This window comes from Ambystoma mexicanum, chromosome 3q (assembly GCF_040938575.1).
Source record: "Ambystoma mexicanum isolate Mex_15411 chromosome 3q, UKY_AmexF1_1, whole genome shotgun sequence".
In the NCBI taxonomy this organism is placed as follows: domain Eukaryota; kingdom Metazoa; phylum Chordata; class Amphibia; order Caudata; family Ambystomatidae; genus Ambystoma; species Ambystoma mexicanum.
In genome coordinates, this window is record NC_090926.1 from 142,398,198 (window position 1) to 142,424,199 (window position 26,002).

Consider the following 26,002-nt stretch of genomic DNA (forward strand, 5'->3'; position numbering starts at 1 on the left):
CGCGTGTGTGCATGGTGGTAGTTCTGGTCATTGCGTTTATTGTGGTGAGTAGTCATGGAATTTATGGATTGCGGGAGAATGAGCAAGGTTGGAAAGGAACAGTTTTAGACAGCAAATATCAAAACAAGGGCTTTCTATCAACCCCTACAGTTGTTTAGATCAGATTACCAGGAATGTGTTCCCCTGCACTGAGCATGGCAGTGATCACACTGTGTGATGGGCACCCTCTTCAAGATACACTCCTTAATGAAAGGTTTTCTTGCTTCTTTCTCCACATTAGAACTTCACCAAGGTGGGCGAGGCAGACTCCTCCCGCTGCGCAACACGGGAGCAGTTACTGAAACGGGGATGCGACACGGACCAGGTCATGGACCCTCACAGCTCACATGATATTCTTGAGGACATCCCGCTGAGTAATAACTCGGATAAGACGACAGTGACCCAACTGGCCCCTCAAAGAATCCTGCTGAAGCTGCGGCCTGGTAAGTACTGCAGGCCAATCCTACGATTCCCAGAAGAGAATAAAAATGACAACTTATATATGGTATTTACTTCTTAATGTACCACAAACCAACAAGAGAATAAACAGCAAGTAGATGGTGTTCTCTAGAATCCTCATTCAGTTTATAAGTTTGATTCTATTGGAAACTATTAATACATTTCATCACTGTTGTGCATCGTTTTGATGAGAATGACTTACTGTCTACTGAGTCCTTATTCTAAAGTTGTGTGATCAGCGAAAGCATTTAGAATAGTAGACAGGCTCGGATTGGCCTATAGGGCCAAACCAAAAATGCAAAATTCTGGTGTGGGCCTGTTTTTTGGCCAATGTGGGCCAGGTTGATGAGTTACTTCACTATGCAGTGAATAGTTATGACCAGTTTTGCTGAATAAATATTCTTTAAAATGCACAATTTGCATAATATCTTATCAAAAACTCCCCTTTGGGTACTATTAAAACATGTCACAAAAGGAATGAATTCCCATTTGCAACAGTGGGCCAATTTTTCGTTGATGCCCAAGACAATTTGATGCCCCAATCTGACCCTGATAGTAGATGGGTAACTCTGAACAATAGGGATCTCTTCCATTGTGTGGTTCTGAGTGACATCTGATATACAAAGGGAGCAAAGTAATGTAGTGTTGTGTATGGCCAGGGTTGTATACGAATTGTTCGTATTACAACTGTTCGAATGACAATTGACCTTTTCACAATTGACCGAATTGTGAAGGTCAATTGTAACATATATGCGGGGGAAACCCCCCGCAACCCCCCACCCAACCCAAACCCGCCCAAAACCCCATATATATATATATATATATATATATATAAATATATATATATATGTGCGGTCAATTGTGAAAAGGTCAATTGTGACCCTTTAAATTCAGTCAATTGTTCATTCGAACAATTGTAAACGAACAATTTGGGTAATACCTGGCCACCACAATACCTGACCTCCTTATACACATTTGTCTCCCTGCTGTGTCTGTCATCCCCTTCCCCACAACAAAAATGGAAACAACTACCTGGGTTCCTCCCAACCAACACCCCACCCCTTCATTCAAGCAAGTCTCTCCTTTCCAGCAAACTTTCTGTCAGAACTGTGGTTCAAGGGGCCTTCAAGTGCAGTTCTGTGCTCACAAGTTGGCCACTCAGCTTCAGAGTCCTGCTGCCAAGAACAAGACAGGCTTTTGAATTACCAGCTCAATCTTATTTTTACTTCCCTCGGGTCTGAGCAGACCTGAGGGAAGAAGTGTGACACAATGGCATTTGATAGCCTAAACGTTTTCTAATTTCACTACTACCTTTTCTGAAAGGGAGGCCTGCTAATCAGACCTCTCACCCCTTTTTAAATGCTCTGTCTTATAGTGCACCCATGTGCTATTTACTGAGTCAATTGCATGACGTCCACAGTATCAGCTCTACTGTAGCAGGGAAGGTGCAAAGGTCACATGTGCATGTGGCTTATTAATCGTCAGCACCTCTGATTCAAAACGTAATAATTGTGTACTCTAGTCAGCCTGGTGGCACGTCAAACTCTAAATATAAGTCATTTCTGGTTATGGTATGGTGGCTACTGGGTTCACACAATTAAACAACCACAGAATGTGGTATCATATAAGCCTCAGTTTGATAAGCAGTGCCCAGCTATAGCAGGGCTGATGTGTATTAGCCAACTGGCTTGGTTGTCACAATGCCCAGGAGGCTGCTCATTCCTCCCAAGCACAGGAACCTCCCCTCAGTGCTTCAAAAGGTATTCCTGACATAACAAAGCCACTCTATCACTGGTCTTTTGAATTCAGCAGACCTAGGAAGGGCATAGGGTTGATGGGGTAGGCCAGGAAAGGGGTTCTACAGTCCTGTTTTCTCCTAGGGTATTCTACAAACTCCTGTTCCTCCCCACTCCCTGCAGACAAAGCACTCTGGGTATGATGCCAGAAGGCAAAGGACACTTGTTACATCAGCGTGGGTTAGACTCATGACAATAGGCTTGCTTTGGACCAATCCCCTTTAACATTTTGTTTTCGCAAGGGAAGGAACCCCTTCTCTTTGTTGATTCATCTTTGGGCTCTCAGAAGAAGAGGACGGATTCACTGGAAATAGAGATGAAGACAGGGAGCAGCAAGGCAGAGGAAATCCCTGCCCCCTAACAATGCCCAGGGAATATTGGGGTGACACTGCTTTGGACCAAGGTCTCTACTGCTGCCGGTTCACTGGAACCAGGATCCTGCTCACTGGACACAAACTTCCTGGAGTGAACGTATGGAATAAATAACTCTGCTTGTCCCTGCAGACCATGGATTAGGTCCCAGGAACCCAGAAGCCCAGAAGCGGCTTGGAACTCTGTTTACCACCTCATGATATCTTTGAACCAGTGCAACGGCACAACTAACTTGGAGCCGTTAGAGGACCTGTGGTGCTGCCTTTGTCACTCTAAGTATTTTACAATACTTACCTCCTTCTTTGAGCTGTCTCAATGCCAACTCCTCCCAATGAAGTTCATCACTGGCGCAACTTGACCTTTGGCTCTCTGCTGTGGAATGATCCGACTCATTGCATCCCACCCAGCAATGTGACCCAAAAGAAGCACCATGTTGATCGGACTCGAAAGTAGACTCGACCTGCTGGAAGCCATTGACTCGTCCGATTCAAATGCATGCCGACTCAACCCAGTGGAGACATTGTTTCGACCCGACTCAACTGCCAACTCGATCTGTTGGGGCCCATCAACTCAAAAGGCCCTGAGGGCTGACTCGATCCACAGAAAGCCCAGTCTTGAAATGTACTCGATGCTGACTTGCCACTTGATCAATGTGACTCAATCGTCTACACACTGACTTGACTGCAGATACCTAGCTCAAAAATGTTGAGCATCCAAGATCCATCTCCATGGTCAAGAGAGACCACAACAGTGGCTCTGTGGATTCACCATATCTTCAATTAATTGCAGTCAAGAAGCTGCCCCAGTGATTCTCAGTTGTCTGCAGTCAAGTGAATCTGCATGTGCGACACTGATGAATATCAAACAAACAAAAAAGGACAAGAACCGCTCTGTAGTGCAAGACAGGATGGCAGTAACTGTAGATGCTTTCTGTTTGCATGTGTAATGTACGTTGAGGCACATCCTGTTTTGTGAGTTACACTTCCAGCAACCCTTCCCAACGAGTGCATGAGTACCTGTATGAGCAGACAGAGATGGAGTGTAAAACACCAAATTTGATAGGCAGCACATGGCAAAAGTTTGGCAAGTGAAGAGTCAGAATTAGGGAGTATTATAGGGGCAATGCCCAACAATCGATTGACGAAAAAGGCACAGAAAATACAGATCAGCACAACGCAAAAGAAGTCCAATAGAAGCCCAAAAACCAGAGGCGTTGCTATAGGGGGGGAGGCTTAAGGGGCTATAGCCTCGGGTCTTTTGGTTGTAGCCCCGGATAGATGATCAGGGGCTTCAACCAAAAGGCTAGCTAGCCCCAAGTCCTGAAAGCCCCGACATCAGCATAGCCCCGGATCTTTTTCAGACCCAGCAACACCCCTGCCAAAAACGATACATGAAGTAGTTTGCAAGAATCAAATTTTAAGCTAAAGAGGACAATCCTTTTTCAGATTTTGATGAAGATTGTTTCCAAGGCAGGGAATGCTTGCCTGTGCTCTTTTCATTGACGTGCAAAAGAGAGAGAGAGAGAGAGAGAGAGAGAGAGAGAGAGAGAGAGAGAGAGAGAGAGAGAGAGAGAGTGTGTGTGTGTGTGTGTGCGCGCTAGTGAAGGAGTAATAGAGTCGTGATGCTGTACTGCCATTGTTCCATGATGAAGACAAGAGACCCAACAAAATCATCGAGATGCCATTTTACTTACGGAGAATGACTGCTCTGCTAATTTGCAATAACTCAACGTTCTATCCCTACTGCTTGGGCAGCTTACTTTCACATAGATCTACGTTTCCCTTCTTCCTCCTATGTAGAAGTACCTCTGGTGGAAGGATCTCTCCCTTCTGCTCTCCTCAACCACAACCCCCCAGCCATCCCAGAACTATATGTTCCCACAATCCCTCCACACTCCACTTTGAAAGAATGGCGTAATCAAAAATACCTTGTTCCATACTTGGGAGGCAGGTCTCAATCACATTCCACTACGCCGCTCTATACTCTCTCCAATTGCCTGTGTAGTAGCCGTTCGGCAGATCTATGCAATGGTTCAATGTTTTGTGTCTCTCCTCCAGGTGAGTGGATGAACTTCACTGTAAGGTTCAAGCGGGCTGAGGGATACCCTATTGATCTCTACTACCTGATGGACCTCTCTTACTCCATGAAGGATGACCTGGAAAATGTGAAGAAGCTAGGGAATGACCTTCTAGCCGCACTCAAGAATGTCACCAACTCCGTGAAAATAGGTAAGAGCCAGTAGGGCATTTTAGCGCTCAATATTTCAGGTTTTTTCCAACCTACCCCATTCTCCCTATTGAAGTCATGTTTTCTTACTGGAACTAGCAGGTTGTCAGTACATACAAGGCTGCACCACTATATCACTGCATAAGAGGCAATGAGAGGTGCTATGCTATGGAATTTACCCACAACCAAAAGACACAATGAACTGCAAAGCCCATGTGTATACCTAGATGTAAGCGCTACTCAAAACATTTTTTCATGACATCGTTCAAAAAGTTCAAATTAAACAGTTTGTATTATTTTTTATTTCAAATAATCTCCATATCAAATGTATAAGTGTGTTAGTAAAAGTGAAATTCATACAGAGAATGTATCAACTGAATGGCCATCAGTTTCGCCCTCTGGGCTTTATCAATGCAGATCAGTCTAAGGCTAATACATAACAAATTGGTGCTTTTTTGACAATAACAACATGTTAGTCACAGACTGAATCAAGTCTGTGGGCCTCATTACGACCCTGGCGGTAGCCGTGCCCATAAGTGCCCATATTAAGGGCACGGCTGCCGTCAGCAATGATTTTTTACCGGGTCCCAGAAAAGGGCAATAACTGGGTCATGCCGACCTTGGCTGACCCGATAATTGCCCTTTTCTGGGACCCGGTAAAAATTAATCCCCATTCCTATTTGAGCACCATAGGGCTCAATGGGAATGGGAGGATGCTAACAACGGCCCGTTGTTAGCATCCTGGACTGCTCGCGGGATCCGCTAAGGGTGCATGGTTTAACCAGGTGTTCCTTAGCGGGTCTGGCAGCAGTCCTCGTAATAGGGCAGCCCGTAATGAACGGTGCCAGTACGGGACTGGCACCGTTCATTACGGGCTGCCTGCCGCCTAATGAGGCCCTGTGTGTCGGATTCAACTTCTAATACGCATTCTTTGTGTCAAAATTCATATCTTTTGTAGGTTGTGCAGAAATAAGTTGTTTGCCCGTTCCAACATATTGACAATACTCATAAAAAAATATATATATCTTTCTTTCGAAGTCTTGGTCGTTCGCCCCAAACCTCTAATGAGATTTTTAGAGGAGAATCTTTGTTCATTCATATTGGTTTTTATAAATAGTTAGTAATCCCTAACTTCAGAGATTCGAATATTCAACCTTCAACATATGATGTCATAATTCCTGCTCTTCTGTCTCTGGGTTCAGTTCCCAAAATGAAAAGTATGTGTGCTGCACGGCAAGTTTTGTTACTGGTCAGCAACGTCATTTGGGGGTTGCTAGGGGTCGCAGCTGCCTCTGCCACCCCTATTAAAACATACACAAAATAAAATAAATTAAAAAGTTACATATATATATATATATATATATACATATATATATATATTACATCATGGACGCGCTAGCGTCCATGTAGTTATGGTTAGGTTGGTGTTTCCATCGGAAGAGCATTTTTTGGGTGGCTGATAACTTCGCTCCCTCTGCTCTGGACGAATCCTCACCAAACTTTGCAAAAAAAAGTATATGGCCCACTCTGAATTTTTTTGCAAAGTTTGGAGAGGTTTGGTCCAGGGGGGGGCAAAGTTATAGGGGGGGTCCCAAAACTTTTGTTTTTTCCCCATAGACATAATGGGAAAAAACTTTGCGCATGCCTACAGCCCAAACGGCTGGACGAATTTACACCAAATTTGCGGCAGGAGCGGGGGCTTGGTCCCGAAAGCGTGCTTTTGCAAATTTGGTGTAAATCCGTCCAGTAGTTTTTTTTTTAAAATGACCAAAATGTAAGGGAAAAAAATTAGTGATATCTCTGTTTGCTTCGCGGACGGACTTCCCTGTTTGCTAGGCGGACAGTGCCCTGATTGGCCGAGCGGCTTGCACTATGTCCACGGACACCCGACGTGTTCGCTGATTGGATGGCGTGGTGCGTGAAGCGCATCAGATTTTCTGTGGCACCCGCCATCTTGCATTTGCGGACGACCGCGGACAGCGCGATGAAACTTGGATTAAAAATTGTATTTAGTGGAGTGTGTTGGTGTGTAAGAGAGTTTGGGGAGGGTGGGGCAGTATGAGATAGGTTCAATGTTCTGTTTTTTTTTATATGCTAGACACTTTTGTTGTGTTCGATTTGTCTGCGGACAACACGGCTGTTCTGAAATGTTCTATATAAACTAAATGGTGGGGTGTTCTAAGGACGGAGTATGTGTCCGTTTTGTTCGCAAGCAAGCTAAAATTGAGCTAAGAACACTCGCTGTGTCCTTAAATGTTCGTACATAAACAAAATGGGGGTGTCCTGAGGACGCTGTCCGTATCATACTCTGGAAAGTTGAATGTGTTCTAAGAACACTCGCGGTGTCCTGAAATGCTCTGATTACTTACCGGTAATCTTCATTACTCCTAGTCCTATTCTTCCTCGTCACAGTACTGACGACCCTCCTCACCCTCCCTGCGGGGAAGGTCCCATGCTCCGGCTTGGTAATATGAAACTGAGTGATGTGGATGTGGGGGAGGAGTTATAGGAATTTAAAGAAATAGAAGAAGGTCCTGTGTCGGAGGCAGGGGCCTCATGAAGTAAGTACTGGGACAAGGAAGAGTGGACGTGGAGGTAATGTTTGCAATTAAACAAAATGGGGGTGTTCTGAGAACGCTGTTCGTATTGTTCGTTATCAGGTTGAAAGTGTTCTAAGAACCCTCCTTATGTCCGTTGACATTACAATTTCCTATGGCCCTTACCCGACTTTTTGTCCACTAAACAAACGATAAATCAGGCTGCTCTGCGTTGACATTATGTGATAATCCTATCACTTGCCCCATCGACCTGGCTGACCTGCTTTTGCGACACTAAATCATATCTCCCGCCCCTGAGCCTGACATTATCAAAGCATTCATATTCCCCGTCTCTCTCCGTGACGGTACAGGGTGTGTAGCCAAACATGCCCAGTCGTCTCCAGTCCTACGCGACTTTACACAGAACCCAGAAAACAACACAGATCATCTCACAACACAGCACGCAACAATTTGGAATATGAAACTGTGATTTAAAAGCAAACTGCAAGATTGTACATTTCGTAAAGTACTTTTATTTGACATCAAATGTTTAGAGAATATTCAGCGATTTGCATTTGTCTTTGCTGTCGATCCTCAAAAGTTCATCTTGAGTCACGCGCTGTTCCTTTGCGGTTCCTACGCGACTTTACACAGAACCCGGAAAACAACACAGATCATCTCACAACACAGCGTGCCACAATTGGGAATATGAAACTGGGATTTCAAAGCCAACAGCAAGATTGTACATTTCGTAAAGTACTTTTATTTGACATCAAATGTTTAGAGAATATTCAGCGATTTGCATTTGTCTTTGCTGTCGATCCGCAAAAGTTCATCTTGAGTCACGCGCTGTTCCACTATGGTGGCACTGATAATCGGAAAGGCTGTTCCAACAACGAGGCATTAGACCACCATAATGGTTGGTATGTTGCTTTTAGCCGCTAGTACCGCGTAAGGGCATCCTTGGCGATTGTCCCATAAAATGGTGAGGGTCATGAAGTTGTTTAGAAGTAGCTGCATCTGGCAGTTGAAAAATCGGTCGGCCGGGGTGTGAAAATCGTGGCATGGATAGTACGGGAGGACATACCTGTTTTAAAAAACATAAATTAGTCTCACCAGCCGAGTATTCATTTTATTTATTAGGGCGTGAAACTATTTGCTAGCGAGGATAGTGCAACGGAGTATGTTAACTTGTTCCCATTAACCCACCCTCCGTCCTCTGCCTTTTTCAGAGCCCTCTAAGCGACAGGGGACCAATTCGGCGGTGATAGTGTGCGGTAGAAAACACTATGCCACATTGAACGAACAAGTACAACTTAACCGGGCTTTAACGCCACGCTATTGTTATTATATTCCTGTATAAAATAATCTAAAGGGTTACTTACATTATATTGCCATTTTCCATTGTCTAAGCGTAGTGCAGTCCCAAAATACGACTCCGTCTGTGCCAACGATCTTTCTCATAGTGATATAATATATAAAAGTGGTTTCGTTTCAGAAATTTCATCCTTATCGTGTCTTACGTTTTTGCAACACTCCTTCAAAAGAAGTCTTTTAGCACGATCCCTGTCTGTCAAGGTCAAAAAACAATAGAACCTTATAGTGCGAGTCGTGGGCCTCTCCGGCACGCGAGCAAAAAATGGAAGCAGCTGACCTTCACTGTAAACGACCATAAATTCTTAGTTTGCAACATTCTGTGTACAGCCATCTCTGAGAAATTGCTTTTTACGCTCCATCTTTGTATATTGTTTGCGTGCTAATAAAAAAACTTTGTTAAAGGGACGTTATGGTTCCAAGTAAAACCGAAAAAAAAACTGAATTTCGCCAGTTATGGTAAACTAAGCAACCATAAGTCGCACCACCACCGTGCACTGCTAAGACTAACACCCAGGACATCACTGATGACTTCACATGTGTATGTACTTTTCATGAAGTATGTGTACAAGGGATTCTTATTATAATGTTGCGAAAAAAGTGTCAAGGATCATTGCAATAAATATCATACCCTAATTAGTGCTTTGAACGATGCATTGATATAAATAGCATTCTATTATGGGGTTCTATCTAGTATACTAAGCTACTAATGCAGAAACATAGCATTGTGTGCAGCGTACAAGATGAAGGTATAATATTCGTAATGTTAATATGTTGAATAATGAAATGATAATTGTTTTCTTAATAGATTTTGTGTACTGTGAAATATGTAATAAGTAGCTAATAAAACCCATGTATTACATAATTGCATTACTATAGAGAAAACAGAAAGAGACAAGAACACATACCAATATACATATACATAGGGTAAATAGCAGCTTTGAAACAGAGAAATCATCATTTATTTGCTTGAAAATAATGCTGTCTTTAAAGCTTGTGTCTTCCCCTATGTATATGTTTCATATGATGTGACTGGACTCTAACGGAAGTACTATAAGAACCTACTTGTAGGATACGTCTACAAATAAAATACAATTTTTAGTTTCTGACTGTTACTGAAGAAAACCATGTGGCCTAGATATGTCAGCAAAAGAAAAAAGAGTGAGCCAGAAGAACACTCGCGGTGTCCTGAAATGTCCGTACATAAAGAAAATGGCGGTGTTCTGAGGACGTTGTCCGTATTGTTCGCTGGCAAGTTGCATGTGTTATAAGAACACTTGCGGTGTCCTGAAATGTTTGAAAATAAACAAAATGCGGGTGTTCTGAGGACATTCTCCGTATTGTGTGATTGCTTAGCTGTATGCAATGAGGGAATGGCACAGAGATTGAAGTGGAAATGGTAGAAGGGCTGTCCAAGAGTTACGCGGTCTGTGGACACCGCGGCTGTCCGTGGACAGGGCGTGCTACATCCGGGGTTTTCCAGCAAATCCAGCATGGAAAGAACACTGTAGGGATCAGCCAATCAGATGTTGAGGTTGTGGATTTGTGTTGAAAGAGACTGTGTGTAGTGAAGATGGCAGAAGTGGAGAAAGTCAGGGTGTTGGTGCTCGGAGATATGTTTGTGCATGGTTTACAACAGTATGCTCAATGCAGGCATGTTGCAAAGAATTTTGATGTTAAAGGACTGGAGGTAGTGTGGAGCACTGTGCCTGATTGCAATGTACAGGGAATTGTACAAGTTTGTAAAGATATGGGCAGGATCAACAGTCCTCATGTGGTAGTTGTGCACTATGGTGCTTTCCATTTGGGCTATGTCAGTGCCCCTACTTTGTTGGCAGATTTGGAACACTTGGTTCAAGCAGTAATGAACATCCTTCCAAATGCCAAAGTCATTTTTCCTGGATTACTACCTAGGGCAATATGGGACAATAGTTCAGTTTTTTGTCCTCAGCAAAACAATGCTAGGTGTGTAATCAACCGAGGCGTGTGTGTCTTCATGCTTAGAGCTGGTATGTTCTTCTGTAGTAATGAGAATATTGATTCCAGTAATGCTGTTTATTTTAAAGAAGATGGCATTTCCTTATCTTTTATGGGAAATGCCATGCTGTTTTGGGATGTAAGGGTTGCTTTGGAGAAGGTTATGTGAAGATTTTAGGAGTAAAGTAAGAAAAAAAGAAGAAAAAAAATACAAAATAATAGGTGTCTGTCAAGCATCTGCAAAAAAAACAAAAAAAAACGGCTCTTTTCAGAGCCAGCCTCAAAGGGGAAATGGGGCACACTATTTAAATTTACATTCACCACGCTCAGATTTTCGATATGTCCGCGGACATGGCGGTAGTCCGCGGACATCGAAATCACTAGCTTGGGGTTCAGTATATTCTATGTTACATGTATTTAAAGTCAGGGATATTATGGTTAAGTTGTGCTACTAAAAACCTATGAAATTTACTAAAATAACTTTGTTAAAGGGACGTTATAGTTAAGTTTTGCTACTAAAAACCTATGAAATTCAGTAAAAAAATGTTGTTAAAGGGACGTTATGGTTAAGTTGCGCTACTTAAAACCTATGAAATTCAGTTAAAAACTTTGTTAAAGGGACGTTAGGGTTAAGTTTCGCTACTAAAAACCTATGAAATTCAGTGAAAAAACTTTGTTTTATTAACATTACACTAAGAATCCCTTGTACAGACTTTTCATGAAAGGTAAATGCACATGTGATGTCATCAGTGATGTCATCAATGACATTTGTGATGTCATCTTTGATGTCCTGGGTGTTAGTCTTAGCAGTGCACGGTGGTGGCGCGAGTTATGGTTCCTTAGCTTACCATAACTGCTGAATTTCAGGGGTTTTTCGGTTTTACTTTGAACCATAACGTCCCTTTAACAAAGTGTTTACACTGAATTTCATAGGTTTTTAGTAGCGTATATATATATATATATATATATATATATATATATATATACATATATATATTGGGCCTCATTACGAGGTGGGCGCAAAGGGATACCGGCATTATGGACGGGGCCCGTTAAGGGACTTCAGAGCTAATAACGGTACCGTTATTAGCGCCTTCCCATTGAGCCCTATAGGGGCTGAAATGGGAATGGGGAATGGCTTTTTCAATGGGGATTTACCGGTCCCGCAAAGGTCGGAATAGACTGGTAAGTCCCCATTGAACGAGGGCGGACTCGGTACCGGTATTGGAGGTAGTCATGGCGCTAATAGCGCCATGACTACCTCCAACCTCGGAATGAGGCCCACTGTTTTAAACGGGATTCTGAGATGGCATAAAAAGCTCAACCTGGTCCTTATCTGCCCTCGAGATGGGGCAGAGTTGAGACCCATGGGGGTTGCTGAGTATGGGGACAGGGTGTGGATAGGAGAAGTAATATTTATTGGGGAGGAGGGGCATTAGGTCAGAGCGTTATTGGGAGTTCTGGCTATTAGGATAGTGCATCTTTTGGGGGTATTGCCTAGAGTTTATTGGGATAACATGTATAGGACGTGTGGTTGGTACTGAGATATATATATATATATATATATATATATATATATATATATATATATATATATATATATATATATATATATATATATATATGTTGGACTGTGTTTTGTGATTTGTGTAATGGGATAGTGTGTCTACTGTATGGTGGATAATAATGGCTGTACTTTGGTGAGGTGTAGCTGTTGAGGTCGTGTGCCAATTAGGTCATTAGTGCTGTGGGGTAGTCTACATATATTGGATATTGGTATCCTTGGCTTGTTCGGGTATTGTGTGTACTGGTAATTATTATTTTGTTTTTTAGTGTGGATGGATTGAGAATCTTTGGGTAGTGTGTATTGAGGTAACGTATGACAACATGTTGGCCATATTTGATGTGTGTATTTGGGGTACTGTGCAATATTGTAGTATTTTGAGGGAATGGTATATTTCTTGGATTTATTAGGAGAAGGATGTGTGCAAAAGGGTAGCCTATTAAACTGTGGGACACCCTGTTGCACGATATTATGCCCCATGGCAACTCTGTGCGCTACTTTTTGAGCTGAGTTTCTCAGGCTGATCTAAGAGCAAGGGAGTTGACACCCCTGGCAGCCTCTCAAAGGCCATCCCTGCCAAGGCAAACCTCTCAGGGTCACTCAGTGTTTGGGAAAGACAAGTGCAGAAACATGTCCTTGAGACCGAACGCAGCCACTGCACTGCCGCAGAGAGAGGGGCTTGAAGTACTGCACTGTGAATCAAACCAGTTGTCTGTTATATGTGTGAGTACTTTACTATGGTTGTGTACTTTTCAAGTTCTCTTTATAGAACAGAGTATTGTTGAAAGGCAAGTTAGTCATGACTATATGCCCAGGATGTGTCAAGAGAGGTTAAAATCCTGGACTGCAGGGGTTATTTTCTCTGGTTCTGGCCCTGTGCGGATTTTCTGGGACAAGGATACGTGCAGTGGGACAGCGTCTGCCCACTTTTTTCAAGGAGCAAGCACAACCACTCTTTGTTGTTTTTGAGGCCAGCATTAAAAAAAATGTGTTTGCTCAAATGTTCAACTACTATTATTTCACCCCAGGTTGTTATGTTTCCAGTGCAGACGCTTACCCACAAGACCACATAAAGGTGTCATCAAAGCACACGTCTCCAGTTTTGATTTTGTTTTCCTTGGAATATTTCATTATAAATTGTTGGGTTTAAAATCTGGGCACCTTTTATACATTTCCAGCATAGTTATTGGAAATTCTCCTCTCTCAAGTTATTTTCCTAGTGTTGATTATTTTTTTTGAAAGGCAAATACTCATTTGTCTTATGCACTTTCTTCTAAAGGGAAATGTCAATTGAGCTAAATTTGTACATTTCACTTTAAGATATGTTCACTTACTGTGTATATATTAATGGGTGGCAGCTTTTGGGTTTTGCTACGGGGCAGAGATTCCCACATAGTGATGCAAGGCAGCTGTACCCATCCCCAGGTCGAACAACACAGTTTACAGTACCTTTTGCAGCAGGAATAGAAAAAAGCCATATGATTTAAACTCTGAGCTATCCAATTGCGACACAGTGGGGGTCATTATGAATGAGGTGGTAAGGGGTTAATGGTGCCGGTAAAGGTGCCGGAGCCGTCAACCCCTTAACACCTCATTATGAGTCTGCTCCCGGGAACCCACTAAGGACGCCTGGTTTTACCAGGCACCCTTAGCGGGTCCCGCGAGCAGACCAGGGTGCTAACAACGGGCCCGTTATTAACAGGCCCGTTGTTAGCACCCTCCCCATTCCCATTGAGACCTATGGGGGCTCGAATGGGAATGGGTTTGGGTTCCTTGAATGAGGAATTACCGGGTCCTCCAAGGTCGGAATGGCCCGATAATTCCTCATTCAAGGAACCCAGACCCGGTAAGGGGGTAGCCATGCCGCTAATAGCGGCATGGTTACCTCCTAACTTGTAATGACCCCCAATGGGCCTCATTACGAGGACGACAATAGGGGGTTAACAGTTCTGGTAGAGCTGCCGACGCCGTTAACCCCCTACTGCCTCATTACAAGGTCTGCATATGGGTCCCGCTAAGGACGTCTGGTAAAACCAGGCGTCCTTAGCAGGACCCGCTAGCAGACCACGATGCTAACAACGGGCACGTCATTAACGGCCCGTTGTTGGCATCCTCCCCATTCCCATTGAGCCCTATGGGGGCTCAAATGGGAATGGGGATGTACCGGGTGCGGGTTCCAGGAAAGGGAATTACCGGGCCCTTCAAGGTCGGAATGGCCAAGTATTTCCCCATTCCAGGAACCCGGTACCCGGTATGGGGGTAGCCATGCTGCTAAAAGCGACATGGTTACCTCCATACTCGTAATGATGCCCAATATGCTGTATTATCAATTGTGTGGGTAAAAGAAACATTTATGAGGATATCTAGCCACCAACCACACGAGTCTTTTAAAAAAAAATATGCAGCACTTCTATTATCAGGTTTACTAGTGCACCATGACATATCCCTGCTGATTCTAAGCACTGTAATAATAAGTGTTTTATTAATAAGAAATATAACCCCCAGAGCCAATACATTACCAAAAGCTGTGGAGTGCACATTTAAAGATACATAGCTGGTAAAATAGCTTTACTTGGCATATGATTACCAGACCTGATATTTGCAGAAATGAGTGGTGTAAGTTGGTAATAAATTGCCATATGGGCTAAAGTAGCATATGTATGGCAGTCTCCCTGGCTTGTGATGGTTCTACTGTGTCTACCCCTCTCTCAAAATGACCCCCTCCATGGCATAATGAGGCAGGTCCATTCTTAAAATGTGGTTGGTATCTAAAAAAGTCTTATGTCTAGTACCGGTTTGGTATTTCATGAAATGTGAGCTTTTGTGTGTTTTATACCCGCTGTCACTTTAGTGGGGGGTTAAATGTCATGTGATGGCATCAAGGTGAATGGTCGCATGGCATCACATCCTCTGATGCCATATGTGGTGTGATGTCACTTCCGCTAACCCGTGCATTTTGATGAAATGACATCCCTGTTAGTGCTCTGTATATATAGTTCACATCTTCCATGGGGATTTGATTGCACTTTAGGGACTAAGGGAAACTATAAATTTGACAAAATCGAGAGATTTGACTATGGCGATCCGCACAACAGAGGGATCATAATATTGCTTGTAAACAAAATATTTCCTATGGGGAAACACCCATTTTAGTAAGTAAATTGTTAAATACTTTAGCATATCACAACCAAGTTGTCTAGCTTCAGAAACAGAACGGACACAGGAAAGTATTTTCTTGGCTAAGAAGGCCACTAAGAACTCCAGGACCTTGATATGCGAGGCCCATCAGGACGTGCTCCACCTCCTGTCAGTGGAGAGACTACCACAGCGTGCACCACAGTCCTGGAGGCTGGCGTCCTACTTGATGACTAGATCTGGGGTGCGCTGGGTAGTGGCAGTACCATTATAGCATTCCATGTGCTGAAGCCATCAATTAACCCTGGCTTGGGTTGGTACAGAGCTCACCGTGCAATAGGGGAGGCAGTACAATGTAGAACCCATTGACGTGCTGCAGCGCATGGTAATGAAAGGGGCTAGACAAAATTGGCTAACATGGTGGCATACAGGAGACAGCGGGGTCCCACGATGCCTGGCAGGGGAATCATGGCAAATGACAAGAAGAGTCACAGATTGCAATGTAACTGTCAAATGTTGGGGGCAGGCAGTTTCGGAGAGTTCACCTGAAAGGCTAAGAAAATAGTCTTATGAGCAGGGAAAAGGGATGACTTCAGGAAATAAACTCCAGACATGGAATATGTGGAGAGAATGCTGGATAGTGCAAAAAACATTGGTTATGATATGATATGATAAGTCATTTATAACGCGCCTGAAAAGAGAGTCATCTTGACAGGGTCCTCACATGGACCCATATCAGGAAAAAGTATGACACTATTTATAATTAACCTTTTGGAAAATGTGCAACAATAAGGCTGATCTTTTTCACCTTAAGAATCTGGAATGCTGGTTTCTTGCATTTATCACCTACATCATTGCACATTGTAGTGACGTGGGTTAGCCAATCATCTTCTGCAGTTTTGGCATCTACATAGGATCCATAGCATCCCAGTCCCTGCGCCATCTCTTTCCATAAGGGTTTTGTGTCATGGGCCTCATTACGAGGCAGGCGCTCCCGTAATGAAGGGTGCCGGTACGGGACCGGCACCGTTCACTACGGGATGCCTGATTACGAGGTCCCCTAGCGGGACCTGGAACAGATGTCTGGTAAAACCAGACGTCCTTTCCGGGTCCCGCGAGGGGACCAAGGAGCTAATAATGGGCCTGTTAGTAATGGGCCCGTTATTAGCTCCATCCCCATTCACATTAAGCCCTATGGGGGCTCAAATGGGAATGGGGAATGTTTTTGTGCATGAAGAATTACCGGGTCCTCCAAGGTCGGAATGACCCAATAATTCCTAATTCACAGAACCTGGTACTGGAACCCAGTATGGAGGCAGCCGTGCCCTTAATAAGGGCAAATCTACCTCCATACTCGTAATGAGGCCCATTGTCTTTGGTGGCTCTTTCCGAATCACCACACTGATGTTTGTAAAAGGCGTTTTTCTTTTCAGTCACCTTTGTCTCATATTCAGCTGTAAGTGACCTTATGTTATCGTTATTTATAGAGCGCACGATCGCCCAAAGGCATCTTGGTGCTGAACTAGAGCAAGGGCTAAGGTAAAAGCAATCTAAAACAGGGTCGTTTTCAGTAAGCAGCGTAACTGATAATGTTCTTCAATGCCTCTGAGAGAGAGCGGCAAGATGTTCCACAGTTTTGCAGCTGCGACCGAGAAGGCACGTCCACCAACCCGAGACAAGTGGACCCTGGGGACTTCGACAAGACGGGCATCTATGGAATGAAGGATACAGCGAGGAGCATAGGCAGTAAACTTCTCTAGAAGATACAATGGGCCTTGTCCATAGAAAGCCTAATGTACAATAAACGGATACTGAAACATAACCCTCTTATCGACAGCAAGCCCGCGTAGAGCCCCAAGTGCAGGGGAGATGTGAGCCCCGTAAAGTCATTAGCTGCCAGATTTTGGCGCAATTCCAGCCGATGTATGAGAAAGAGAGGTTGGGCCAGGAAGAGAGCATTACAATAATCAATTCCACTCAACAGTATGGCAGCACTGTTTGGACCTTATTGTTTGGATGCAAATCTGTTTTTACTGCTTTCTGTAACACAGCTTTTGACGGCACAGTCCTTACCAAACACTCATTCTGTGATTTAGCTGGGCCAACATGAGTCTTTTTTTTTTTAACACAAGTGGGACACATTGTGGGCAAAAATTGGGAATATACTGTCTTCACGGAGTAAGAATTGCCAGGTTCAGGGCACAAGAAAATGCAGCTATCCAGTAGTCTAGAAACTAAGTAGTCTGTTTCTATTTGGTGCAGTCATTTTGCAAGGGGCTCCATCAACTAGAGCTCACACCTTACTCTTCCTTACTAATCCTTTGTTAGTTCGACAGGAAGAGCTTCCATAAAGTCAAACCTGTCACAAGCCGTAAAAACAACCACAGGCAGTAACATCAACCATACTACATTCCCTGGCTACCCACTTCACTGGGCAGTGGTGAGCACAAATGGATGACCTGCCCGTAAATTCCTTACGATAGGCTCCCTCTACTGCTTCCCCATATTTAAACTACAAAGAACCCCCTCTTGGTCTAGTCCTACCTTCTATTTGTGCTTTTCTTTTTTTATGTATTTTTTTCATGGGCAAACAAAAGAGGGGTTAAAAAGGAGTGACGCTAACTACCATGACAAAGGACGCTCCAAGCATTGCATCACCATAGCATTGCTTGGGGTGTAAATCGGGAAAATTTACCTCATGGAGCCCCAGCAAACATGGTCGATGGAGGGTGGGCAAGCATTGTTCATGGCAATGCTCACAAGCATTTAGTTGATATAAGGCACGGTGATCGCATCTTGTCACACCATGATACCCAAGGGCCGGATTAGTGGAAAGCCAAAAAAGATGAACAAAAAACAAACATGTTCAGAAGATATGATATGATATGGCATTTATAAAGCGCCTATACACAAGTGTTTCAAGGCATGACATGGCAAGGGAGGGGAACAGAGGGAAGACAGAGACAGCGATCCTACTAGGCTGAGTGTCATTCAGATTGCGCAAGTGCAGGGGAAGGGGGAAGAGGAAAAGTGCGGAGTGGCAGGGGGAGGGGACAGTGCAGTACCTGGGGTAACAGAATAAATAAACAATAAGAGAAGTAGGGCCAGCTGGTGGCAAGTGCAAGGGTAAGTGCAGACATCAGGTGTCAAGTGCTGGTAGGGGACTGCTGGGATACAGAAACAGTACATTAGTGCAGGGGTTGCCAGGGAGCCAGTGCAGGTGTGTAACTGGCGCGGGAGGGGACCTGCGTCTGAGATCAGATGGTAGCTAGGTAACCAGTACAGTTTCAGGCAGAAATACAGCAGGGGAGAGGAGGAGAGAAAGCTGAAGCAAAGAGGAAGATTTTGAGGGGCTTCCGGAACCGGAGATGGTTCTCCTCAAGTTTCAGAGAGGCAGGGAGGCTGTTCCAGAGGGAGGCCCCAGCCAAGGAAAGAGATCTACCACCAACTCATTGCTTGGAGAAGCGACTGACCCTGAGGGAGTTGAAGGCGGATGAGCGAAGAGCTCGAGAAGGAAGATATTTAGGAAGAGAGAGTTGAAGGTATTGAGGCCCCATGCCCCAGAAGATCTTGTGGACAATGCAGAGGGTTTTGAACGTAATCCTCACAGCCACTGGGAGCCAGTGCAGAGATTTCAGTCCTGGAGAGATACTATTCCCAGGGCTTGAGGCCAAGGACAAGTCTCGCAGTCCTGTTCTGGATGAGTTGCAGAGGGCAGAGAGTAGAAGCAGGCAGATTTAGGAAGAGGCTTTTGGAATAGTCCAGCCTAGAGAGAACCAGAGCTCTCGAGACAGTGAGCTTGTGCGGGAAGGAGAGGAAAGGAAGAATACCTCTAAGCAGGTGCAGCTGGTACTGAGACTTCTTAGAGATGTCAGAGATGTGAGGAGAGAAGGAGAGTGTGGTGTCGAAGATGACCCCAAGGTTTTTAGCCTCACAGGAGGGAGCAGGAAGACAGCCAAGAGAGGCCGGCCAGAGAGTGACAGGAAAGGAGGGAGCTGGTGTGCCATTGAGGAGAATCTCAGTCTTACTGGCATTAAGGCAAAGATCATTGGCGGCACACCACTCCCGGACAGCAGACAGACAGTTAGAGATGAGAGACAGAGAAGAGGTGGTTGAGGGTAGCCTGAAAATGAGCTGAGTGTCATCCGCATTGCAATGAAAATAGGGGCAGAGAGCGGCAATGCAGTGTGCAAGAAGTGCCAGGTATTGGTTCAACAGCTAGAGAGAGAGGTTAGACCCCTGGGCACACCACAGGTAGAGATAAAGACTGTGGAGAGGAAGGACCCCAGTTGGACCTGAGAGGGTCAATCAGAGAGGAAAGACATCAGCCACACCAGGGCCTGACCAGTGATACCCAGGTTATCACAGAGACGGTTGAGCAGGATGGCATGGTTGACCGTGTCAATGGCAGAAGAGATGAAGCAGGTTGAGGACACAGGGGGTGTTGGAATCAAGTTTTGAGAGCAGGTCTTCACAGCTGTTCAGGAGAGCAGGTTCCATGCTTCTGGCAGCTCTGAAGCCAGAGTGATGGTCATGAAGACAACCAACAGATTCAGTTTGAAGATTAAGCTGGGAGATGGACAGCTTTTCCAGGAGTTTGCCCAAGAAGGGCGTGATGGATATTGGGTGATAGTTAGCCGGGCAGGAAGGGTCATCAGAGGGTTTCTTAAGAAGAGGGTGCACAAGGGAGTGCTTCAGGGGGGTTGGGAAGACTCCAGTGGTGAAGGAGTGGTTGCAGAATTCGGCCAGAGCAGGAGCCAGGGAGTTAATGTGGTCCTTGATGGTTTTGGAGGAACAGAGATTAACCTGTTTCGATGAGACTTTCATAGATCAGACTTGTCTAGAAACCTTGTCTGGGGAGAACAGGGGAAAAGCTGAGAAAGAGGGAGGAGAGGTGGCCGAAGAGGGGCCAGAGGGAGAGCAGGGAGTAGATGGGAGAGGGGGAGAGGAAGAGAGAATGGAGAGGCAAAAAGCTGTGGGAAGATCTACATAGATGCAAGTAAGAAACACAGGTAAAGGAAAATGAGCAAATTAAGGGAGGCCAGGTGAGATACAAAAGGCATGGAAACAACTGTACCATTTGCAAATCGGGAGGCCAGACGGGCCAAGGTGGGAGCAGTAGGTAAACAAACTTGCTGGACCTCGTTTGTCTTGGATTTTCTTTTTGATAACACACCTGTGCACCCTAAATTAACTTGCGAGGTGGTGCTAAGAGTAGAGCCCTTTGATGGTGTTCAATGAGACATCATTCATTCCCAAATATAGTAACCTGAGCCAACGTTTTTCACTGACAGCCAAATCAAATGAAGAGGAAAAAACATCAAGAAAATCAAAGTGCAGTGACATCTTTCTGGAAAGTGAACAAAGCAAATCATCTGTTGCAGAATAGAAACCTGGTCTACTGTTGAGGGGCCAGCATGGAAACCACCTTGCATAGGACTCAATATTGATTTTCTTCTATCCAATAATTTGGCGCCTTCAGCATAATCAGACAAAAGATTCTGCAGTCGATATCAATCAAACTGATCAGCCTATAGGATGCTTGATTGGTTGGCCATTTCCTATAAATAGGGGCAATCATGCTGTTGTATCATCAGTTCTGAATTTCGAATCTTGGAATCCACTATTCCATTAGGTTCTTAGAAACGTCAGTCCGGATACTATATGGACCTTGCGATTTAACCTTAGTGACATGTTCAATGGCTTCCTGGATGTGCTCCCTGAAAAGAGAGTCAGATTGACAGGGTTCTCACATGGACCCTTATCAGGAAGCAGTATGACACTATTTATACACAACCTTTTTGGAACATTGAGAACAACCAGACTAATCTTCTCTGCCTGAAGAATCTGGAATAGGATAGAGTATCAAGAGGGGAAAGACCAATCAGAAAAGCAAAGGACAAAAGCAACAGAAAAGCATGATCCTAGCATCATGAGTGTCTACCCATGCCAGCGGATAATTTGAATTATAACTAGGTTGGGCACTTAGGGGCTGAACCTCCTGCGCTAACACACAGCAAGTAAAACATTTTTACAATAATACAGACACAGAACAGTAAGGCCGGAGCAGGTGACAGGAAGTTGGTGAGTCATGGTGCCCTACTGGACTCAGAAGATAACCGAATTAGCGCCTCATTACGAGGGTGGAGGAATGTGTTTACCGGCCGGTAATGGTGCCGGTAAACCCATTCCGCCCTGTTACGAGGTTCCCTTGCGGGACCCGCTCAGAATGTCTGGTCAGACCAGACGTCCTTTGCGGGTCCCGCAAGGGGACCAGGGAGCTAATAACGGGCCTGTTAATAACATATACTAATAACACATGCTAATAACGCATGTTAATAACGGGCACGGACCATAGCTTAGGTAAGCCCTGCTGGGCTTTGCACTGCTATCACTGAGCGCCCTTTAAACATGGTCGCCGCCATGCAGATGACCACGACACTTACCAAGTGTCATGGCTGCCTGCCTGCTTCTGCCTGCAGCTGATTGGATGGCCGCCCATCATTTGCTTCCTGCTCCAGGGAGCCGACCAGCGACGCTGCCCCCCTGCGTAGGCCATCTACTAAGGCCTGCTGCCTCTTCCCCTGTCTGGCCTTGTCCGGCAATGATCGATGTGCCGGGTGTCCCTGCTACACCCAAAACGAAATACGTTTTCCCTGTTCTTATCCTGCATCCGGAGCCGCCCGCTTGTCGTATCGCAGTGTCACTTATGACTCCTGGCAACCTCTTCTTCCCCACTATAACCTGCCTCGGTAAGCTATGGCCCGACAACTATGACTGTTACTCCCTAAAGCTGCTGGCTCCTATGATGACCAATCCCGGTACGCACTCTGCATCCGCATCTACTTGCGGCATTCTGAAATCTTGCCTCACAAATGACCCCTTGCCTAATCCCTGCAAACCCTAAACCCAGGCACCGTTTCTGACTGTCTTATCTTGCCAAGTTCCCAAGCTGCTCCAGCTGCCCTGAACTCCTGTGTGAGGATGCTCTGCACCCCCATCTGCCACAGCACGGGACATCTGCCTGCACACCAGCATTACACAATAGCGCACACCACTGTTCCATACCTACCGTAGGTGGTGAGAATATTCCACCTACCTCGATACTCTCATCCACCCTCCCTGCTCTCTGCCACTCACACCATAGCACCCTCTCCTCTTTACTACGCTCATCTGCCATCCCGCACCACACTTCCGCATGAGCACTCTTTGTGGCACTCTGCTACCCGCTTCTCAGCCTGACACTGTTATTCCTTTAGTACCCAAACTGCTACCTGAACTATGCCTCGCACAGCCGATTTCCACCCCAGCCCTACTGTATGCCGCTTCTCCAGCATGCACCTTGCAACCAACCATATTTCGGTTTTCCTTCTATGCTTGCTGTGATCCCGCGCGCCCATCGTGCTTTAGACCCAAGTAAACGGGCCACGTCCCAATGACTTTCCGCAGACTTAAATCTCAGTGTCGTTCACCTCACTGTATCCGTGCCCTGCAACTGTGTAACCTGTAATCGTCTTTCAACTGTGTAACACTTAACCGTCTTGTAACTTGTAACCATTTTGTAACTGTAACTAGCACCTGGATAAATGCAAAAATAAATAAATACACCAACTTTATTTTCCATGGAGTCAAGACTGGTGCTCTCTGGACCACTTTCTTTGGTACATGAATCACAGTAAGTGGGCAGGCTGCCTAGACAAAGACCTAGAGGTGGAAACACGTGTTGGCTGTGTGACTTACAACATACTGGAACTGTACACGCAATATTCCTGGTCAGCAAATAAATCTTTTGCAAGCCAGCACAGTGAGGCAGTGCTCATTCTAATTCGAGAATCTGAATAACTTTTTACCAGCATACCTTTCCACAGACACAGGCGGGTTTACGGCTGTGTATTCATTTCCTAGCTTAGGTTTATAAGTTTAGTTTCTGTGTTAGTCAGAACCACATCCGACCGCTCCCATCACTAAAAGCACGACCAGACAGTTCTTGCAATGAGGTCGGAATTCTTCCTCTTTGGTCTTTTGTTTACGGTAGAAGTTTTAAAGACCATCATTTACAGTCACTTCTCGTTTTGCCTGCTCACACTCAGGTCCCTTCCTCTACATTCTAGCCAGCTCTCCTTCACTCATCCAGGCTCAAAGGCTGGTCAGCCTGCACTCCCGCATTCATTCCACTCTTTTCCAACCCCTCTTGCGCCACAACTTGTTCGCCATAATGAGTACAACTTGCCTCCAACGTCCCTCACAGCCTGGGCGGCACTGTATCACAGGCCACCACGCACCCTTTCTCTACTTTCTAGGCTAAGACTAAGCGCTGTGCTCTGCTTCACTCTGTTCAGTTCTTTTAACCTCCAAACTTGAACGTACAATTCTTTGCAAAGGTTAATTAGCACCCGGGCCTAGTCTTCTGGTGTGCATAACATGGAACATACGTGGGGTTCACAGGGCAATACCTGGACAACCTATTCACGCAATCCCCATAACACTTAATCTCATTATAAAGAGGCTCCTAGTCTGCAGGGCTCCATTCATCCAGGCTGTGCTCGGTGGAGCAGTGTGGGGGTAGAGGGAGACTGCAAAGCGGCAAGGCAAAGGCAGTCAATAAAAATGCACACAAATCCAGTAAGTCCTTATCCGAAGAAGACATCATTAATTATTTTATTTATTATTTATTTATGATATATTATAATTTTTTTGTATTCGATACAGCTGAACAAGTCAACTTTTCAAGACATCATCATTGTAATCATCTGTAGTAAATGAGGGTAGGGAGGTTTCATCACAGGAGATTTGGTTGAAGCCAAATCCTCACATTTGTTTGGCCGAATTTGGCCGCAAGTATATGTGGGTGGTGGGTAAGGTGGGGGAGGAAAGAGGAGGGTGCGTGGGGATGTATATATTTGTAGCCAAATGGCTTAAAGGAAGAAAAGGACATTCGATGGATTTGGATTCGACCACATCTCGTCGGATTGCAAAGGTTTAACTGGCAAACTACTCGGTCCAGACACTAGGTGAAGGCCCAGTAAGTCGAGCTAGGGCACAGGGTTGGCTAATAGTCAAAAGAGGCATCTGTCCTTCAGGAGTAAGCTGGTACCTGAACATGGCACTCACAGATGAGACAATATTGCAGTGTATTGCTTTGTGATAATGAAAGAGGGGGCAGTTGTGCTCCGGCCTGTACGGCCAGGAGAATTATTCACACAGTGCCCAGCATTTCCTCACTGGGACAGTCTTCACGACTGGTAGGGAAATAAGTATGGTAGCCAGTACATGTTTGAAGGGCTCTGGAGGCATCCGACAGCAGGGTGTATCGGTCTCAAAGGCAGGACGTCATGAGGGTAGGACCGCAAAAGGGACGGCCAAGAAAAGTGGAAGCCATCTGAGCACCTTTTCTCCTTCTATCTGGCCTGGAAGCCTTGTTCCCACACCAAGGAACATCACGGGGGAGATGTGAGGGATGGCAGTGAGTGCAGCAAGCAGGATCACAGAGGGAAGAGGTGAGGAGAAACATGGGGCTACAGGGCCACTGTGCACGCGTGCAAGCTCCGCTGAGCTTTCGGGGGGCAGGGGAGGCAAGACTCAGGTCCTCCTAGAGGATTTGGTTCTACCTGTGGAAGGCAGGGCTTGTGCTTCAGGCTCACCTTGGCTTGGTGTTTGGATTTGGTGTCCAGGAGCACAAGGCATACTAGGTCAGCCCCAAACAATGTGATCTCCTCTCAGGATTCCCTGACTCTTACTATGAGTCATGGTAATCGCGTTTCCATTAAAGTTCAGGCAGCCAAAGGGGGAAGGCAGGTAGGGTCCTAGTAGGGTCCTCCTAAAGCCGGATTTTCCTCTGAAGAAAGTCAAGGCAATATATATGTGAACTAGTCGTGCATTCATTCCCGATCCCATCCAGTCGCATATACATTTTTTCAAACACAGTGCAAATCGTGGACAAGTGCATTGGTGGGTGCAACTAGTCGTGATATCACTATTCCCATCAGGTGTTTAGTCCACGCTAATTAGTGGTAACCCAACCACAATGATTTTAACCAATGAATGAATTTTCATTCCAAACATAAATAGAAACTTTTCTTGTGCACTTCTTATGTAATTAAAACAAAAACGGCATCCTGGATATTTCATTATGTTGGAGTCTTTCTGACAAAGTATTTTCCCATTCTGCACATGCCGTTTTTATAGCTGGATGTTATCACAAAACATCCATTCATTTTTGAAACTGAGTGCGTTTCAGGGCACCACGGCCTCCCCTCTAGGGGAAATGAGCGCATATACCACAGTTGCTTCTCTTGTGCTTAGTGTAGGTGTGTGCATGTCTCTGCGCCTTGGAGCTTTTGGGCCTGGTGCAGTTCCTCTGATGTGCTGCATCAGCATGGGTTTACATGTTCCTTTTCACCTGTAAATGTGCAAACCCCATTTGCAATCAGAGAATCGTCAGAACATGAATATGTATTTCTTTATCATTTTCCACACAACAAAAAAAACTGGATTTCAAGTAAACCATATCAAGCATGGTATTA

The 26,002-nt window shown here is 45.0% G+C and overlaps 1 protein-coding gene across 2 annotated transcripts in view; it reads left to right on the forward strand.

Moving 5' to 3' along the window:
- ITGB7 (integrin subunit beta 7) overlaps positions 1 to 26,002 on the forward strand; it is a 683,045-nt gene that overhangs the window by 389,003 nt on the left and 268,040 nt on the right. For both annotated transcript variants that reach the window (XM_069653334.1, XM_069653333.1), the window contains exons 4-5: positions 281 to 482; positions 4,724 to 4,894. In XM_069653334.1, coding sequence (XP_069509435.1) covers positions 281 to 482; positions 4,724 to 4,894 — 373 coding nt within the window. The remainder of the gene's footprint in view (positions 1 to 280; positions 483 to 4,723; positions 4,895 to 26,002) is intronic.